This window comes from Psittacula echo, assembly GCF_963264785.1.
Source record: "Psittacula echo genome assembly, chromosome: 1".
Lineage (NCBI taxonomy): Eukaryota > Metazoa > Chordata > Aves > Psittaciformes > Psittacidae > Psittacula > Psittacula echo.
This window is the reverse complement of record NC_137735.1, coordinates 126705647-126725408: the sequence shown is the minus strand read 5'-3', so window position 1 is coordinate 126725408 and position 19762 is coordinate 126705647. Positions and strand designations below refer to the sequence as shown.

General features: G+C 41.4%; 2 protein-coding genes across 2 annotated transcripts in view; both read right to left on the bottom strand.

Moving 5' to 3' along the window:
• The window catches only part of PTPRB (protein tyrosine phosphatase receptor type B), a gene marked incomplete at its 3' end in the record, with an annotated part of 59072 nt that extends 45106 nt beyond the window's left edge, over positions 1-13966 (bottom strand). The window contains exons 1-3 of the mRNA XM_080620765.1: positions 13888-13966; positions 12228-12620; positions 2955-3193 (exon numbers count right to left, since the gene is read on the bottom strand). Coding sequence (XP_080476891.1) covers positions 2955-3193; positions 12228-12620; positions 13888-13942 — 687 coding nt within the window. The 5' untranslated portion in view covers positions 13943-13966. The remainder of the gene's footprint in view (positions 1-2954; positions 3194-12227; positions 12621-13887) is intronic.
• Positions 13967-15814: 1848 nt separating this feature from the next.
• PTPRR (protein tyrosine phosphatase receptor type R) overlaps positions 15815-19762 on the bottom strand; it is a gene marked incomplete at both ends in the record, with an annotated part of 140777 nt that continues 136829 nt past the window's right edge. Inside the window, 1 exon segment of the mRNA XM_080632167.1 lies at positions 15815-15908. Coding sequence (XP_080488293.1) covers positions 15815-15908 — 94 coding nt within the window.

Below are 19762 nucleotides of genomic sequence, written 5' to 3'. Positions count from 1 at the left end.
AAACATTAGTCTGCCTTTTAGGGGAGCCACTGCTGTAAGATTTTTCAGGCATCAGCCTGTCAAACAAGATACCAATGTATGAAAAACCTTAGCTCTTATTCTTCCATTCAGAAATCAAAGGTGTGAGCACTCGTGGAAAGCTTCACTCATGCACCTATGGAAAGCTTCCTCTGTCCCAGCGGAGCTCCTTCACTGGCCCTAAGGACATGGCACTGAAAGGTTTGGGCTTTACTCTGCAAAGCTCGGGATGGTTAATAGCTGTGAACATCACCTTAAGTGATGATATGTATTGATTATTATGCCATCCTCAAGCCCATTGCAGAACAGGATCTCCCCTTGGAAGAGATGATTTACATACTTCAGACAACAGGAGAGACTGTGCTCCAAAAAGTTAGTGCAGTGATAAACCATCTATGGAAAACAAAAGGTGTGTGCACTAGACCTAAACTAGGACTAAAATGACATAGGTGTCTTGTAGTGAGAGAGTTTTACAGTGTAAATTCATCTTTAGATGATTGTGGTTTTTGGACCTAATGGCATAAACCACACCAACATTTTTCCAGCACTGGAGATGAGCAAATCTGAATGCTTATCAGGACATTTGGATTACTTCAAACCCCTCTCTGAAAATGACAACATCCGGAGTAACCTGCCTTTTCTTGGACATAAAGCTGCTGTAAGGTTAAGGTCTGACACAGATGTCTATGCCAGCACTGGAATAAAACAGGAGGGGTCCATCAGTCACTGGTGGCAATATATTTGTATAGAATAGCCAACAACATAATACGAGTGATTATTTCCAGACTGGTATTGAATAAATGGGCTCTTAGCAAATCAGCAGTCACACAGCCTTTAACACTTACTGATCTGTGTGGCAAGCCAAGAAACTAATTAAAAAACAAAAAAGAAAAGAGAACTGGAAGTGAGTTTTGGGAGTGGCCGGACATGTCTCTAATAGCCGGCTCCAAAGTCCCTTTCAGGCACTTTCCCAAGGTTTCCTGACTTTTTTTTTAACACCAACCTCTTTCTCTGTGTCTCTCTAATCAAGAGGAAATGGGCTTTGCATAGCTTTTGTCATGGTTTGAAAGTGCAAGCTGCATTTTACTTGAAGACCAAGGCTGCTCTAAACCAAACATTTTGTCCGATTGAAGTGTTACCACTTTCCGCCCCCCTTCCCCCCTGCCATGGGTATGCTCACAGCCAAATAACATCAAGGCTTTTCTTCTACAAACGAGAGGATCTAGCCTGGGCAAATGCAGTTCATAGAAGGTATTGTCCTCCTACAACAATACTTGGTGCTTACACTCTAAAGACAGGGGAACAGAGATGAAGGCCAAAGATTTTAAGTTAGTGTGTCTAAGTTGGTGTAGCTAGATTCAAATGTCCAGATCTGGCTGGAGGCTCTAAGGGACAGATATTAATGCTTTGGGTTGTTTCATTTTTTCATATGCTTAGAGTGGTTATCATCAGGATTCTGGTTTGGAAGCTTTGACCTAAGCAACTTGCTCAGTGCAAATCACGTGAATCAGGAGGTGAACTGTGGTAGGAACACAGAAGGTAGTAGCTTCTGTTCAAATGGTACCATTTCTCTAGCACTGGTGGGGTTATTTAGGAGGAGTGCTGGAGGCAGTTTGAGTAATACTGGATTATATAGGACATTCCCATTTCAAAGAGACTAGTATTCTGTGCAGGAGGTATGCACATGAACAGAGGGCATAGGGAAATAAGCTCAACCTGCCTGCACCAAGCCAGAATAATCATATTTTAAAAGAACTGTCTCCATCAGCTATGGAACAGTGTGCAGTGCATCCATCATTGGCTCAATCCCTTCCCCTACAACGGCAATGCCAGGCTTCTTAAACTTTTGAGTTGGTTATTTGGGTCAACATAGTCCTGGTGGCACTGCTTCTTCCTTCTCCCTGTCTCTAGCAATGTTGTTCATACCAGATTGTACAGATTACTCCCAAATAAAAACCACATTTCTTAGTCTTATCCACAGTAACACTGACACCCAAAGCAGTAACTGAAACAACATGTTTGCCCCAGTACACTGAGTGCAGTGTGATCTTCTGGAGAAAAAGCCACAGGGAATTTAGGGATTTTCAGTTCTAAACCACTGTGTGTTGATAGTGATACAGTGACTAATAATGTCCTGTGTGCTTTAGCTCTAATTGCCTGTGCACAATTTGCTAGTGGTGATTCCAGGTTTGTTCTCACATTACTTAACCTTGCAGAAAAGGATATGGAGGTACTGAATGCCCACTACTTAACTGTGCCTTGCAGAAAAGGAAGACTTTGGAAGCTGATGTGGAGGTACTGAAGGCCCTGTGTTAGCTCCTTCGCTGGATGGGGCTGTCATCCCAGTTCCCCTCCTCTGCTAGGGCTGTTTGTGGTTGGACAGAGCAGAGATCAAGAAGTGGCTGTGTGTCCCCACTCTACCTATCAGTCAGTAGATAATCTGACCAGGGTCAAGGCCAGGGTTGCTTGTAAAGCGAGTTGAAGCATTCCAATTCACTTGCTTTGATCTGTAAACCATGTATGTAATTTTAGGACTCAATTATCCTAAATAAGGTCATAAAACATACTGTGATTCTTAGAACGTAATTAGAGCTAGTTTGTCATGCAACAAACCAGTGGCAGAGCCCAAGTCCCTGACAGCAGATACTGCTTTCACTGCTTCTCACATATCCTGAGCATTTCTGTCAAGCATAGAGATTTTCCCAGTGCATTGTGCACACCAGGATTCTGCTGTACAGAAGCGGCAGAATTATTCTGCAGCTGTGCTTCTAGCAAAGGGCACTGTCAGCATGAGCAAAGCATCCCATCAAAATATAGAACAAAGCTTAGTCCTGTAGCTGGTTTTTTTTCAGGCCATGAAACATCCACCTGTAATTGCTATCAGGCTCCACAGAGTGGAGCAGGCTTAATAAAAATCAATAATTCTTCTGCCTTACCTCTTCTGTAGTGCTAGAATATTGAAGAGTAGTGGTTGGAATCCAGGCTTTCTCTGTTACTGAAGATTTAAAGTCAAAGTAGAGGTTTTCAATGAGATTTTTACTGAAGTGTTCAGTCACGTTTCTGATGAACATCTCTGTGCTACTCTTCAGCAGATTTTCAGGCCTAGAGGTAACAGTGTCTAAAGGGTGGGATGTGGTTCTAGTACTCCATACAGAAGTGTCTGCATCTCGGAGACCTAAGGCAAATAAAGTAATTAAAATTAGCTCTACATTTTATGAACAATTATTTAGTTCTCAATAAATGTTGCTGATACAACTTTTGAGTAGTTTAAGTGCACCTGTCAGTTCTATAGCTTTTTGGTTTCAGTGCAAACATGTATTTTGCATCAGTACCAAATTCTGTACAGTACAAAAGCAGAAAAACATTAATTTCTCTGAACATTCACACCATTCATTTTAAACATCGTTCTTCAATGATGCTGAAGTGAAGGGTTGTACGTTGTCATTAACAGCACAATGCCTTCTTTTCACTGAGAACTTTTTCACTGGCTTGGCTCTATTGAACAGCCCACAGTTTCAGCTTTATATGGTCAGTATACTCCCCTCTCCCCTCCTTGTAAGTACATGGACCAGATTCTCATCTGCCTTTTGTTGGTTAACATTCAAGATATGGCTTTGTTCAAGGTAATTTTTCAAGGTAATTTGTTCAAGATACTTTTGTTTTATTTGAGATACTTGTTCAAGGTAAGTTCCTTGTGCCCATATGGGACGTTCACAGTATCACAGTATCACAGTATGTTAGAGATTGGAAGGGACCTCAAAAGATCATCTAGTCCAATCCCCTGCCAGAGCAGGAACACCTAGATAAGGTTACACAGGAATGTGTCCAGGCGGGTTTTGAATGTCTCCAGAGAAGGAGACTCCACAACCCCCCTGGGCAGCCTGTTCCAGTGTTCTGTCACCTTCACTGAGAAGAAGTTTCTTCTCAAGTTTAAGTGGAACCTCTTGTGTTCCAGTTTGTACCCATTACCCCTTGTCCTATCATTGTTTGCCACTGAGAAGAGCCTGGCTCCATCCTCGTGACACTCCCCCTTTATATATTTATATACACTAATAAGGTCACCCCTCAGTCTCCTCTTCTCCAAACTATAGAGACCCAGCTCCCTCAGCCTTTCCTCATAAGGGAGATGCTCCACTCCCTTAATCATCCTCTTGCTTTTTTTAAATCAATCCCATGCAGAGGCCATACTAACCCCTGACTGCTCTTTTCCCAAGGTTCAGCTAACAATTGTATCAGTTAACTGAAGTGTCTGCAAATATAATGGTGGATTTGCTTTCTTAGTCACGTATCCTTCAGAGAACGCCAAAGTTGCAATTAGAGCGCAGGAAAGATTTTACTACACATTTTTCCTCCACATTTTCAGGGCTCTTCCTCCCCATTGGTATGTATTTAATATCCTTTCTTTGTGGCTGTGAGGGCAGGGTTCAAGCTGTGGTGGCCCCTACATCTGGTAGCATCACATTTCAGCTAAGTGATTGGGATTACTCACTGGCCCCTTCTCCTCACAAAAAGCTGCCCTGCCATTGCTGGAGCACAGCTAGTGTGCATTGGCTCAATGCCCAAGACACTTTGTCTGTCCTTGAACTGGGGTCTCCAGCATGACAGAACCTTGTTTTGCTGCTGAGCCACTGGGCTGGTTGCCATTTATAACAATTTTAGCTCACAAGCCCCCTTGAAAAAATAGTAATGACTGGGTTAAATTGCAGCAGAAGCTTCCAAATGTAATTACTTGGTGTGCAATTACGATGTCTTAATGGACCAATGTGTGATTACCTCTTACCCAAAGGATCAGCGGGTGAGCTTCCACGAAGTCAACACGGTGGTGTTTTTTTCATATATGTGTAAATACGTATGTTAACATGTTTATATAAAGAAACTTGCAGCACTCTCATTTGCATTCAGAAATAAAAGTAAGATCGTAAGCCCTTGTAAGACATGCTTCCATACAAGTGTTTCCTGTGCTTCACAGCACACTGCCTTCACCTGGTATGGGGTTTTAGATCCTCTTGAAAAGAACTGGTTTGCTGGAATAGGTTGATACCCAGATTAAACGTTTCCCCTCCTTTTATCTGACTCTGCTTCTCTGGGAATATAAAAGTCCAAGTCTCCATTTAATTACAAAAAACGTTGATCTATTATTTTTCCAAATCAAGGCACTGAAAACAATACTACATACCCAATTCTTCCCTCTCTTATGCCCATGCAAAAGGCTTCATTGAACTCTCAGGCCTGGTCCAACACTGCACGATCATCCTCATGCTGCTGCACTTGCAGAATACCCTGCAGAGTGCCTGTGGTGCAGAGTCTGCTGTGATCCTACATCATGTACCTTCCTGGCCCCCACCGAAAAGACAGAAAATAGTCTGGCAGGGGCAGCCCTGTGCTCAAGCTGTCATCAGCTGCTGCAACAAACTGGTTAGCTGACACAAGTCCAGACTTAGTCTAAATTCCACGTCAGTCATTGCTCCTGGGAAGCTTTTATTAGGTGGGGGTCTCTGAAAGCCTGTGGTAGGAAACTAGAAATGCTAGCCCCAAGGACTTGGAAGGAGTTAGGCCTGCTGGCTCTGTTTCTTTCAGATAATCTCCAAGTTCAGCAGGGATTAGAACTTACTGATAGAAAGATGGCTGAAAAAATAAGTACATCTGAGTGGTTAGCGGCTGCTTAGGAAAAAAGGCCACTCAACTGGGTTCCTAAATATAGATTTACACACCCAACTTACTTAAAAACACATTAAAAAAAAACAACTCTTGGCTTTATTTACAGACGAATAGCAGTGATTCCAACAGGAAGACATTTGCATTCCAGTGCAATTGTGTTTTAGGAAAGCTGCTGCTCCATAAAAGGGAAGCTGGTGCTGCCAGTGACATTTATGGAACTCAGCAGCCAGAGGATAACCGGCATTCCTGGTGCAGGAGATGACGGGAGAGCTCAAAATGCTTGGTCCTGAGAAATGTTTCGCCAGCCTGAGGAGGTACTATAAACAAGCACCTGGTCATTGCACAACCCAACTCCTCTTGTTAAGCTTGGGGCTATCCTAGGTTTCCAGCTAAAGGTTCTTTCCCAGCAAAGACTGACAAGAGTCTGTGACCTGTAACTTCGGGATGGAAATGGCTTGCGCATAGTACTGTGCCATACTGGAACTTCAGATATATGTACCAGCACTTTCCATGTATCCTGCATCGGACTAATAGGGTTCATATTTGCTCTCACTTCAAGAAAATCAGGATACAGATTTATATTATCTTTCTAAGGAAAACCACTACAGTCCTAATATAAGGATCCTCATAGTCCTTCTTCAATAGCAGGCACTTACAAAAGAAAACTGCATATTATAAGAACCAAGCAAGTAGATACAATAACTTGATTTCCCAATTTTTAAACCAGAAAAAACTCACCTCCCATCTGGACATCAGTAAAGTACACAGACATCTCAACAGTGGGATTTTTCAGAAGTGTTTAGCATTGTTCTAGCAGCATCTTTGTAAATCAGTCATAAAACTGTTCATGGGAACAAAACTGCTGGTCTGACACTGACACTGATCACCAGTGGCTGAATGATATACAATGTGTGAACATACCATTGTAATCATCAGTAGCACACCCAGGAGAAATGATGACATTCTGACTAAGTGCGTATTTCATCCATGGGACATAATTCAGGCTGCATCCATCTGCACAGCAGCAGGCTGCTTACAAGAAAAGGAAATCCATACATTTTGCATGCATGATGAGCAAAAGCGCTGATTGTCAAGTACTGAGGATCCTACAGTGGTGCCTTCAGACTCAGATAAGCCAGCCTTATGCAGCTTTTTGAAACAGCTTGCATCGTACCTATTTGCCTACCCTATTAAAGCACATTTTCAGAGGCTGAACTGCTAATGAAACATAAATGAATGAGCTATCTGTTATATATATATAAAAAATAATCTGTAAGATTGCATCTAACTCGCTGACAGCATGACTTGAAACTAGAAGGGGTTGTTTTAAGATGTCTGTATGTGCAGGACAAAATGAATTCTCTTTTTAGTGATCTAACTACTTGTAAAGAGACTGCAAAAATAAAGCCTCCATTTAAAAAAAGTTATTTCCACTTTCTGTTGTATGTAGGAGTGTGACAGAAGAACAAAATCCACAGAATGACCTTTCTTTCCCATTCAGTGTAGACCTTTCAAAAACTGAACAGTCTATGCTTGAAAATTTTTTACCTTCTTTATCTGAAATGTTGTAGAAGTTAGCAACGTTTGTATCTCATGTCAGGGAGTTCAAACACCTCTGAACTCCAGTCTAATCCTAAGTAGGTCTTTTACTTGCTTGTTTTTGAAATGCTGAAGTAGCTACTTACAGGCTTTTTCCACACTAGTGGTAGCAGAACATCCCAGATAACTATGGTGATAACACATAATAGGGCTCTGTCAGACCTATTTCTGATGCTCTGAATAGGCCTAGCTCACTCTGAAGTACATTCTTGATCACTGAAAGATCTCTGGACTCCATTAACTCCACGGATTACATCTCTACATAAGAGAGCTCAGAAAGGCAGCTACTGTGGAGACACCAAGGACTTGGTTCAGTTGCCTAAACATGGTTGCCTCGTGCAATCTGAACTGCCCTAGGGCATCTGAAACATCTGCTCAGAGCTCTCATAGCACCTACTGAAGACCTATGTCTTTCCGAATGGGCAGTCAGATGTCAGGTAGGATATCTTGGAGCATCTCAAATGACAAAAAGCACCTATGTTGAGACAACTGAAATAAGATCTTCCTTCAGACATTTAGACATGTAACAGCTGAAACCCACTCTAGCTACTACACAGAGATCCATACGCAATAAAGGCAGAAAACGTAAGAATGAAAATTATCAGTAAGTACAGATGTCTGGAATTGGAATCTTTGTTCACACTCAGCAGAAGATGAAATAGTAAGGCAGAACTTGCTGTCCTCCTGGTTGTTCTGGGAAGCTGTTCGTATCATTCGGTTTTGTCCATGTGAAAGTATCTGAGCTGATTTTGTTCAACACTTCCTGTGTTGTGGCTCATTGAGACTTGGAAAATTTACAAAAAGCGAAGTCCTAGGCTACACTGTAGATTTTTTTCCTCATTTCTTTTTATGAAATGTAAAACCACATTTATCTTTGAGCTTCTGTCAGCATGGTATTGGGTTGGGTAAAAGGTCTTGTAATTATGTCCAAGCATCTGATATTTATGCCTTTCTTTTTCCAGGTGAAGCTGAGCAAAAGTCATCAGCTGTGTAATTGCTTTGACCAAAGAAAGAAGATTCAAGTAATTTTTGGTATTTCATAGGTTCACATAGATGTTAGCAAACTCTTTCACTTATAAAATCCTATAAAATAATAATTCAGGAAAATAAGAATGGGTTTGAGTGAAGGCTTTTTTAGAAAAAAAGTTTTGGGTCAACTCAAAGGTGGAATGAAATTATTGATTCTTACTGTTTTAATTTATCCTGGACAAATTTGTAAAGGTTACACACACAAAAAATCCAATCTGTTACGAACCTGTGGATGGGTTGTTGTGGTCACTACAAACACCAAAGTTGTGGGAAAATCAAAGCCCAGAGATATTAACATGACCACAAAAATGGGTAAGAGTTGCTGCCTTTTCTGTGCTTCTGCCACCTTTCTTTGGTGCTTTTCCACTTTCCTAAGAGTGCCAAGAAGACACATGTGTCTTCCGTTACCATGTTCTGCAGTCAGTACTGCTGCTCCAGTGGTTTGGAGCGTGCACTGCTCCGATCTTTTCTACCCTCCATCTGCTAAAGGGTCAGCAGTGAGATGTGATCTCAATAAGCCCAGGCAGGCTAACTGAAAATGGGACAAGGGGAAGAGAGAGGCCGATGTGAAAGACAAGATACAGGGCCAGAAACTGGGGTAGAAAAGGAGGAAGGATTGTGGAGGTAACAGTTTGAACATCAGGCTTTGGCTCATATACAGTGTCTGTTATTTTGTCTGGTTTAGACTGCAAACAAAACAAGAGATTAAAAGATGCTCTGTTACTTGAATTCCTTGTCCAACTTGTTTTATATCTTTGTAGATCCCACTATGGTTCTTGAGTACTTGGCACATAACAGTAAGTAATAAAACCATTCCTCTCCACAAAATCAGCCATTCTTTTGAATGGGGCTTTGTCTTTATATCCACTGTTCTACGATTTTGCAGCTACAATTCCTTCAGGAGATGTCCCTGCTACGTACGAAATGGTAGAAGAGAAATGCACTGCTGAGCATCATATTACAAAACAGTTGATGTCACCTTCTGCATCCAGAGTGTTCTACAAGCTGTGTGACAGTCTCCAGGTCTCAACGAACAACTGCAGCATAAAGCTTGGACTTGTGTCTCCCTGCTTGAAGCCATTCTCCACTTAGTGAATAATTTTTGGTCTACAGTGGTTTTGAGGTTTGTTGGTAATACTTGAGGTGCTACATAGCACTGCCTCTGCTCTCTAATTGGATGTTTTATTAAAACTATCCTTCCCAGAATGAAAGAATCTTGTGAGAATTGCTTACAACTCAGCAGTGACGTAGGCATTAGTGTGGTGCTCTGGTGCCTTCCAGACATAAAAGAGAACACAGGGTTTGTTCCATAATTGTTATTTACATGCAAAAGTTTTTGTTCCTTTTAGTCAGCCTGACTTCTACCCCTTCACCATGTTTTCCTCCTCCCTGTTTCCATTCCTGTCCCTTCTCCTGGATCCTGGTCTTAGAGAAGCTCTGACCTCAACAGCTGGCCAGTGAAAAGAAGGCCTTGGCACTATAGACACTATTTCTCTCTCTGCCGAGAATCTACTCATGAATTTAATGAGAATGGAAGTCTTGCCATCTCAAGGGAGATTGATGCTTCATGGCCGTTCTCCATGCCCGTTGTTTCAGCCAGAGGCCGGGTTCAGCCATGGGTTTGTGTGAGAAGGACTGTCTGCTGTTACAGTGACCTTTGGCTGAACAGAGATGAGATATTTAAACTTATCTTGCTTTCCACAGAGAGTCGTGTAGGTAGCAAAAAAATGTGAATCCAAGCACATCTCAGACGGCCGATTTGAAATCTAAATACAAGCTCAGACTTTCCCCAGGCTCAGAAAAATCATGCTTGGCATTTAAGTCCAGAATATAAGGTAGTGGCAGTTGCTGGGTTTGGAACTTGTACTGTATCTGGGCTGATAAGATGTTTGAGATGCAATTCAGTGAGGTACTCCTTTGCCAAAATAGAACTATTTTTATGAGTACTATGAAAACAAAGGGTAAATTATATAAAAATACAGTCTTATTTAGGAGTAGAAAAACTTACAGCCATTTCAGCTCCAAAGACTTTGCTCAATTTTTACTATCTTAGCTAAATATAGACTGAATATGTTATTTTAGGCTGTTCCACTGCTGCTTTCACTGAAAGTAGGCAGATGTTCTTGAAAGACTAAATTTACACATTCAACATTGAAAATTTTGACATGCTTATAGATGTCAAGACCAGCACTCTGGGCATTAGATTTTGTTCTTGTAGTACTTGTTATTATTATTATTTGAAAAATTAATTTCTTTGCACTACTTCAGCTCTTCATTAGTTTCCTATATACCTGGAATTCTTAGATAGGATCATAATCTACTGTTGATTTCTCAACAGTGCTTCCCAGAGCTGTCAAAAAGGAGATAATTGACACAGTGAGGATCTTAAAGTGGATCTACAGGCCTGTCTATGGAGAGAATTTCAGGAAAATGAAGGTAAATTAATTAAAGGACTGAACACAGCAAATAGATGAGAAGGTACTTTAATACCCCATGACAATTATCTTCCTCAGTTCTCACTGGTCTTAAATTGCTTCTCCTCTGAGGATGATTAAAAGAGGGAGGTAAGGTTACTTTAACTCTGCTAGGCTACACTTAATCCAGCAACCTAAAGAAAACAACACTACCTGCATAGTTCATCTTAACTTTTTATGGTGCATTGACTAAGCAAGCCATACTCACCCTATACACAGGACTTCAAATGGTTTTGCCTTTGAAATCTGTAAAATATATGAGTGGGCTGGAATGCCATCTTGGTCATTTTCCATTCCCTGATTCTGCAAGCTGGCCTTTCAGACCTCCACTCAGGTGGGTAGTCTTGCTGCTGTGAGTGGAGTTCTGCAAGTACACATTCACTGATAAAATGGTACCCTGCCTTACAATGAATGGGAGGTTAGAAAGAACAAGGATTTGTTTTAAAAGTTCTGAAAACTTGGCCATATGCAAAAGTATTCAGTCATAAAACATTTTTTCTTAATCCTGTAAAGGTAAGAATAAAATGTGTGTGGCCCAATAAAAAGCTTAACTCAGCAGGTTGTTCTTATTTTTCACCATGAGGAGCTACTTAATACTGCACAAGACAAATGTCAACAGGATTGTCAGGAAGGACTGAAAACAAGACATCAAGAAAAGTGTTATTAGGCAGTATTCAAACCATTCTACCTTCCCTTTTGCTATGCATATGGAAATGTATAAACACATTGGTATATCAACACATCTCTAAGTATGTGCACAGACCCATGAACTTCAAAGGGCTATTGCAAGAATGTCTGAGATTTTTGGTTCAGGTCATTATTTTCAGGATTTTGAGTGTTCTCATACATATTATGATTCTAAGGCAGAATGACACTAAATACGTGAACATGCAAGTAATAGAATCATAGAAGCATAGAATAGTTTGGTTTGGAAGGGACCTTCAGTGTCTGTGCTAATCACACATTTGGGTTAATCAGAGAAATAACCTTTGTGCATGTGCTTGATTTTCAGATGCCTTCTTGCTCTTGGCAGATTGATCTGGATTTGTATGGTAAAATGAATGGGGAAGAGAATGACTTTTATATATATTTTTTTAAGTATGAGAAGTTAGTACCCACAATTCTGTTTAAAAGTGGAAAAGGAAATGACACAAGAAAAATGAGCTGAGTTTGCACTTAGCATACTCAGCTCATTTTGCACTTCAGCTCATAAGCACTTTGATACAAAGACTGGGACTAGAGAAAAGGAGAGACATCCTGAAAATATAAAATGGCTTAAAAACCCCACCAGTTGTGAGAAAGTCAGCACTCAGCTGTTCTTTTTATGGTTCTCTGGACTCTTTTCATATAAGAAAAATTATATTAATAATTTTTAACATTTGAGTTAGCATACAAAATACATTTTTGTTAGCAGAACTTCCAGGATACTTCCTTGAAGGAGTAGCTCACCTTGCTTTGAGCACAGATTTACATACACAGGTTTTCCCGTCTCTCTGGCTTCTAGCTGCCTCCATCTGTGAAGGTATTTCTTACTCTGCTTGGCCATTACCTTCTGGCCTTGCTTTGTGAGAAAGAGAGAGCTGTTGGCCACCGTAAGGAGCCCGTCCTCCTCATGGCAAGTCCACCTGACTGCCTTGAGACAATCAACAATGATGCTGCGAGATGAAAGGGCAAAGCGGGTAGAGATGCTCAGGCACTGGGCAGATTTCACATGGAGGAGCTTGTCATCTGCTGTCCACTGCCATTCCTGGTTGAGGTTGGTCATATTGCACTTTTCCATAATGACTCCTCTATTTTCTGAAAGACATTGCTGTTTCTGGACATGGATAATCAGAAACCCCTCTGGAAGAGGAAAATTCCAGAAAAATGCAATAGATTACACATGGTTATTTAATGAAAAGCAAATTCTTGATGATTTAAAAAGCATCAGCAAATAAATCCTCCCACTTTCTCTGTGCTGAACTTTTAATGAACTTTCCATATGTTGAACCTATTTAAAATAAACCCCAAACACACAATCCACAAGATGCAAGTGTTGGTACTGTAAAGGACAAGAATGCATAAAGCAACTATTGTGGCAAAGGTCACCTCAACCTTCATTATATGTAAAAATAAAGAAAAAACTAAACTGGATGTAGAAAAAAAATCAAGAACTACTAACTTTAAATACCAATTCTAAATACCCACTTCCCCTGCTGGAAAGTATAGAGAGATCTACATGAGCTCTCAGTTTTCTTTTTATTCCAGTTTCAGGACACAGTCTTTTTACAATACAATTCACTGCCTGGAAATCGTTTTAGTAAAACTCACAGTATTTCCAAAGAAAACATAAGAGGACATTCCCAAACTTACGTGCCTCTCAGTGACTGTGCCATAATGGAGGCTCTTTACTGATAGGAAGTACATCTATTTTACTGGATTTACTCCAACGTCTCTAGCTGTTAGTTTTGTGACCATCTTAATTCACATTAGCTCTTTGTGCCACCACAATGAAAGATCAACACCAAACACTCAAATAAAGAGAACTGCAATGCATTAATCAAAAAAAACCCCCGAAGTTACAACAACAAATTCATACTATTACAGAACACGGAACTGGTTATTTCAAAGGCAGCCTCCCTGACACATCTTGTTTAGGTTTCTCTTTTTTTCGTCTTTGTTACTCAAACATTTCCAGCATCATTAGTGACAAAGTGTTAAACCCGACAAGTGTATTTATTTCCCTTTGTTGAGGTTTGTCATCCCCCTGTTTTTACAGACTGGGTATTTTCTAAGTAAGCACCAGAGACAACTCCTGGCTCTGGAAGTTTCACAGAGTAGGAATAAAAAATAGGAATCTCCCCTTCAAAAAGCTCAGCTCCTGGATTGTCTAGCAGGAGGTCTTCTTAAAAATTACAAGAGGTATCTCTAGCATAGAAGGGGACAGTTTATTTTCCTTTGAAAAGCGATCTAAACAGAATGGGCTGTGTTGGCCCTGCCTCCCATTCCTCCCCTATGAACCCCAGCAAAGAAATGACTCAGGTTTTGTAAGTCACCAGCTGCGCCGCAGGGCTCTGCACAAAGGCAGAAAAAGCAACACAGTGGAGGGGAAGTGTGGAGAGACACTTACCTGAGAATGTCAAGGCAAGGCAGGTAGAAACCAGGACGCGAAATAAAGAATCCATTTTCCCTCTAGCAACTCCCCATGCTTCTCTTTAAAAAAAACCCACCTCAGATAAGTGAAGCGAAGGCTAGGAAGGAAATGTGCCTTCACAGGGGGAAAAAGTCAGTGACGAGCACTTCCTTCTATTCAATTGTTTTGGGGAGTTTTACACCACTTTGTCCTTTCATATCATTCTTCAGAGTTTACTAGTTGCTTTATTTTGGAAAATTACAAGCAAGAGAGAGAGGTTTTCAAACACGTGGGGAACTAAGAGGTGATATTGTATCTCTTTAGAATAAAAGCGAAGGGATTATACTTTTGTGTAATTAGTTGCCTGTGAAATATTAAAAGTCTGCAGGTGATCTGGATGGTGCTGAATGAGTATATCCTGTATGATCCAGAGAATAAACAAACATCATACATAATCAAGCAAAATCTTGATACCAATGCTTCTAACTCCATATGCTCTAAAAGCCAAGTGGATGGGGGAGGGAGAGAGAAGAGGAAGAGGAGGAGGCAAAGCTCTGAGCTTTGCACCAGGTCTTACACAAACTCTCTCCAAGGGATCAAGTGATGCTGTTTTTGCCTTCCCATCAGGTGATCCACCTTGCTCCATTTCAGTGGGAGATTGCCTGTGTCCTCTGGATTGGTTCTCTAGTGGTCTAAAGCCACGGTGGAGGCTGAACAAACTGTACTGGGCTGTGCCTGTTTACGGGAGTACACGAGTGTGTGGCGCATTACCTGCTCTAGGTTAAGAATAGACACTTCAGTAAATATTTTATATCAAGTGCAATTTATTAGCAGTATGAAGCAAAGTCAACATCACTGCATTAAAAACTCATTATACCCTGTAAACAGACCTCCCAGTGCTGTAAGTCATAATGCCAACTTCACATTTCTCTTAAAAACAAACTCTTGCTGAACAGTAAACTGTCATAGCAGCATTTTCTGTCTTGTGTAACCTGTCATGGAACAGTCTATATCACCAAAGGTATCTATCCCTTACTGAAAGAGACAGAGCAGATAAACAACATAAGCAAAAAATTCCTTATTAATAAAAGACAGACAAATATTTAAAATCCTTACCATTTAATATATGCTACAAAGTTTTCTTTTAAAAGTAAAATGACTTACACAATTTACAAATACACTCGATTCAGGTCTGTAGCATAAGAATGTTCTCAGACAATCAACAGCATAGGGTAAATACGTACACACTGAATAACAGACATCTGTGCTCTGCAACTGCTCTGTAAGACCTACAGTAAATACACATTTAATAGTTAATAGTATGAAGAACATGTATTTCCATATAAAATATGAACCATTTTTGAATATTTTCAAAACCAAGACTTTTCATTTTTTTATGTCATCTTCTTTTTTTTTTTTGCAATTTTAGCAGCAAGAATATTATGTGGCCAAGAAACAAGCTCACCACATAATCAGTAATAGCACTTTACAGTACAGTTAACAGTCCATTCACAAGACAGTTTGCAAACGTTAAAGCATTTATACACTTGATAAACATTTCTTCCGTAGAAGTTCCAATGTCCATCCAACTGCAGCAGTAGCACATACATACATTCCATACGGCAGATATCAGTATTACAGAATTAAACCCACCTTTAGATATATACGCGAAATCCATGTGTAGTACAATACCTTCTTCCAGCACAGTACCTTCTTTATAAATCATTTTTGGGAAGCTCACAATACATTCATATATAGTAAGGGTCCACAAATCTCTATAGTTTCGTCAAACCGTCCACAATCCTTTCAGAAGTTGGCCTCAAAGCCGCTCTTCCCACTTCAGTAAACTCCTTGAAGAAGTTGCTGGTAGGTAATGAAACAAATTACCTCAAGAGACTGACATTTGGTTTTACACCCCTTGGCTTCACTGGACAGCTTCTGCAGAAAGTCTGCTTTCATACAGACTCAGCGCATGGTGCACAAATTCATATTGTTCACTGGTCTGCACCATTCCGCCCCTGAAAAGGAAACACATCGAAATGAAATCTTAAGAATGCAACAATCTGCAGCCCCTGCCAGCTCCTTGACCACCAAATAATGCCAGATATTTTCTCAATGTTTTACTTAGGGTTTGCTTGAGTAAGTGGGAGATATGCCTGAGCAGAAGTACCTTCTTCATATATTATGCTATCCAGCACATGCCCAGCATGAACCACCATTCCCGACTCTGTCAGGGTAAGAACTGGAGAGGAAAACATCTGGCATCTACATTGTTAAAACCTACATTTAAAATTCTACACATTCTAAGAGAATACTGCTCAGTCACTTGGGCAAGGAAGGCCAGATACATGGACCCAGCAGTACTACTGATGGAGCAAGGGAGTAGTCAGAATGAGGCCTTTCATTTTTTGTCCTTTACTAAAAAATGTAACCTTTGGTGACCCTCAGATCGCCTGTGCAGAGAGCAGCTCTTCCTGTCCTCTTTCTAACGCCTACAATGCATCCTGTCTGAACAGCAGCCACCTAAGAAATTTTACAGCAATGACTCATTTCAGCATCAACAATATAAAAGAGTTTAACTTGACCATAAAAAGGACTAGTTACAGTCAGCTTGGATTAGATGCCTACATTTAATATATTCAACTGATAACAATCCCTTTTTCAGGTCTAACTGTGAGTATCAAGTCCCACATCTCTGGTGCCAGTTGCAGGGTGGTGGGAAGGGGATGATGTCCTCCAGGAGGTAGGTGTGGGTATTTAATAAAAGTGACACCACTGAGCTCTGAAATTAAACTCAGCCTCTTTCTGACAGTCCTTAGGTCTCCCAGGTCTCACTTCTCCTGGAGTGAAGCCTCAAGTTCACTTAATTTCACTTCTATTATCTCATCTGCCAGGGTATTCAAAGCTACCTACTCTGCTTCTAGAACCAAGCCCCAAGTTCATCCTCCGCATACCCTGGAACGGCTACTTACCTTTGGGAGGATGAAGGACTTAGTGACCTTGGTGGGAAGGAAGACATTAATTGTGCATTGTATTTGGCTTCATCTAGATCTTCAATGAAACAACCAAGTCTGGGAGGGATTTAGATATAGAGCAATGTCGAAGCCAGGTATCTTAAAGGAGAAGGTCTGACAAACCCTCATGTGATTCCTTTAGACACGCTAGCAACAAAAGAGTCTACTGATATATAAAGCTATATAAAAAATGGTAAAAATGCCTCAACAAGTATTGTGCTTTAGTGTTAGAGAATGTTATCTATAGCCACAAGTTACTTTTATTTTCCTCAGTGGTACTAGATGGTTAAAGGGCCATGTCAGGAAAAACATATTTAAAATACCTACTTCTTTAAGCAAATGACCAGCTATCTGTGCTTCTCCAGTGAGCTCAGGCAACTGCAGAACACCTTTTAGTGAGCTGCATGTCTATTATGATATGCTAGCCGTAGGAATTAAATCACAGACCCTTAAATGGTCCCATCCGGTGCAAAATGCAGCAGTCTCTTAGCTTTACCAACAAGGACATCCACAAATTCATAACTCTTGGCTGCCTGCTGTCTTCAGCTGCTCTCCTCTGTGCCTGTTCCCTGCCTCGATATCCAGTGAGAGTCTAAAGGTGATGAGAGGGCTTTGCTCTGGTCCTCTCTATTGCCTAGCCTCCTTCCTTCCTTGTCACTACTGTGTCCTGACTTGCCCACACAGCCCCTTCCCAGCCAGCTTCCCTTCCTGTCTCCCCCATCAATTTTACCCCAAGATGTTCTCTAAAGGAGTACATTTCCCAGGTTAGATCTGCTGTGTGGAAGGGATAGAGGAAGGTAACATATCCAGGGAGAAGGACTTGGCAGGAAGGGCAGGTTAAGACAAGTTTGGCTGCACTAGGCTGTTTGTGGGTGTGATGCTTGCTCCTTCCTCTTTGGTGTTGAAGTAACATACAAAATCCCCAGAAAGGTATGTGTAAGACTGGCTGGGGCTGAGCCCAGTGCTACTGCATGTGCCCTATGTGAGTATGACCAAGATGTTATGGTGCTTCTGAACCGTGTATGGGCAAACCAATGCACCTCCCTGTCAGCTTAGGAACACCTGGCAACTTGGCCTTGTCAGTGCTATTATACACAGGATTCATAGAATCATAAAATCACAGACTGGTTTGGGTTGGAAGAAGCCTTAAAGATCATCTTGTTTCAACCCTCCTGCCATGGGCATGGGACATCTTCCACTAGACCAGGTTGCTCAAAGCCCCATCCAACCTGGCCTTGAGCACTGCCAGGGATGGGGCAGCCACAGCTCCTCTGGGCAACCTGTGCCACTGCCTCACCACCTTTACAGTAAAGAAAGAACTTATTCCTAATATCTAACCTAAATCTACCCCCTTTTAGTTTAAAACCATTACCCCTTGTCCTATCACTACTGGTAAAAATGCTTTCTACATCTTTCTTATAAGCCTTCTATATATATATATTGCTGCAAAAAGGTGCCCCTGAAGCCTTCTCTTCTCCAGAACAACCCCAGCTGCTGCAGACTTCCTTCATAGTAGGCATGTTCCAGCTCTCTGACCATTTTTGCGCCCCTTCTCTGGACCTACTCTACCAGGCCCGTGTCTTTTGAGTGCTGAGGATCCAAAAGCTGGATGCAGTGCTCCAGATGAGGTCTCACAAGGGTGGAGTAGAGGTGAAGAATCACCTTCCTCAACTTCCTGGTCACTATTCTTCTTATGCCACCCAGGATGCAGTTGGCTTTCTGGGCTGCAAGTGCACATTGCTGACTGATGTCCAGTTTTTCATCTACCAGTATCCCCACGTCCTTCTCCTCTTTGTCCTTGTGCAAGGCTTATGTTTAATAGCAAGGAATTATCCGTGACCCTAAGACATCAGTTTGAGCAGAAGGCTGTGTGGTAGAGTGTTTCAGGAGGAAATCTGCTCAAGGAGGGAGGTTTCCTCTCCCATGTCCCTAGTGCCTAGAAGGGATGTACCCACAGCTACGGCTCCTTCGGGTGTGCAGCCTTCGTCCTCTCCCAGCACACACTGCTAGTGAGCTGCTGGGCTCTTTTCTTCTTTGGGACTCTCTGGGGTGGTGCTGGGAAGAAACAGCCCCTGGTATCCTTAGGGCCTGGGGACCACAACCAGCTCTGCCTGGGTAGCCATGGGGGAGAAAAGGGTTCTTTACCCTGCCCTCTGGCTTGCTGCTAGTGCAGCTGGAGGCACACTGCTCCAGAATGAATACAGTACAGGGTTAGGGATTTATTTTTTTTTAACCTGTGGTGATTAGTCAAAACACTTAAACAATGAATTGACGCACACTGGAAACTCTTTTCATCCTGTCTGAGGAGCCAAGAGCAAACTTACTGGACGTCATTCCAAGAATGTGCCTTTGAGGTTAAGAATGTGCAAAGTTTCTCGACATCACAGTCAGTCTTGAAGATGCCTCACATCAAACGTTTCCTGTTTCTGTTGCAAAACTTAAAAAATGAGCTGGGAAAAAAGCTCAGCTGAGCAGACCTGTAGGTCTGTCTTTCTATGGATCCACACATAGCATGGTTGTATCTCCATCCTGGGTCAAGATTTTGAGTGGATGGTTCATTTCCTCATGTTAGCTCAGCACATACAATTACTGCCAGGTACATTCACCCCTTAACTTACCCTAAGCAGCTAAGAAGAAAGTGGCACCTGGAAATACCTTACCTAAGAGCCACTCTCTTCTGTCTTATTCCCTGTTGGAGCTCTGATTTACACTGTTTCCAGAGGAGTTACATAAAACTTAATTAAGCTTCTTTTTCAGCATAACTATTTGCCACCATCTCGAATTTGTCTGGATCCTTGTTTGGTTCTCTCTCAGTATGTTGGGCAATGGGAATGTTTTGGTAAATCACTACAGCATCA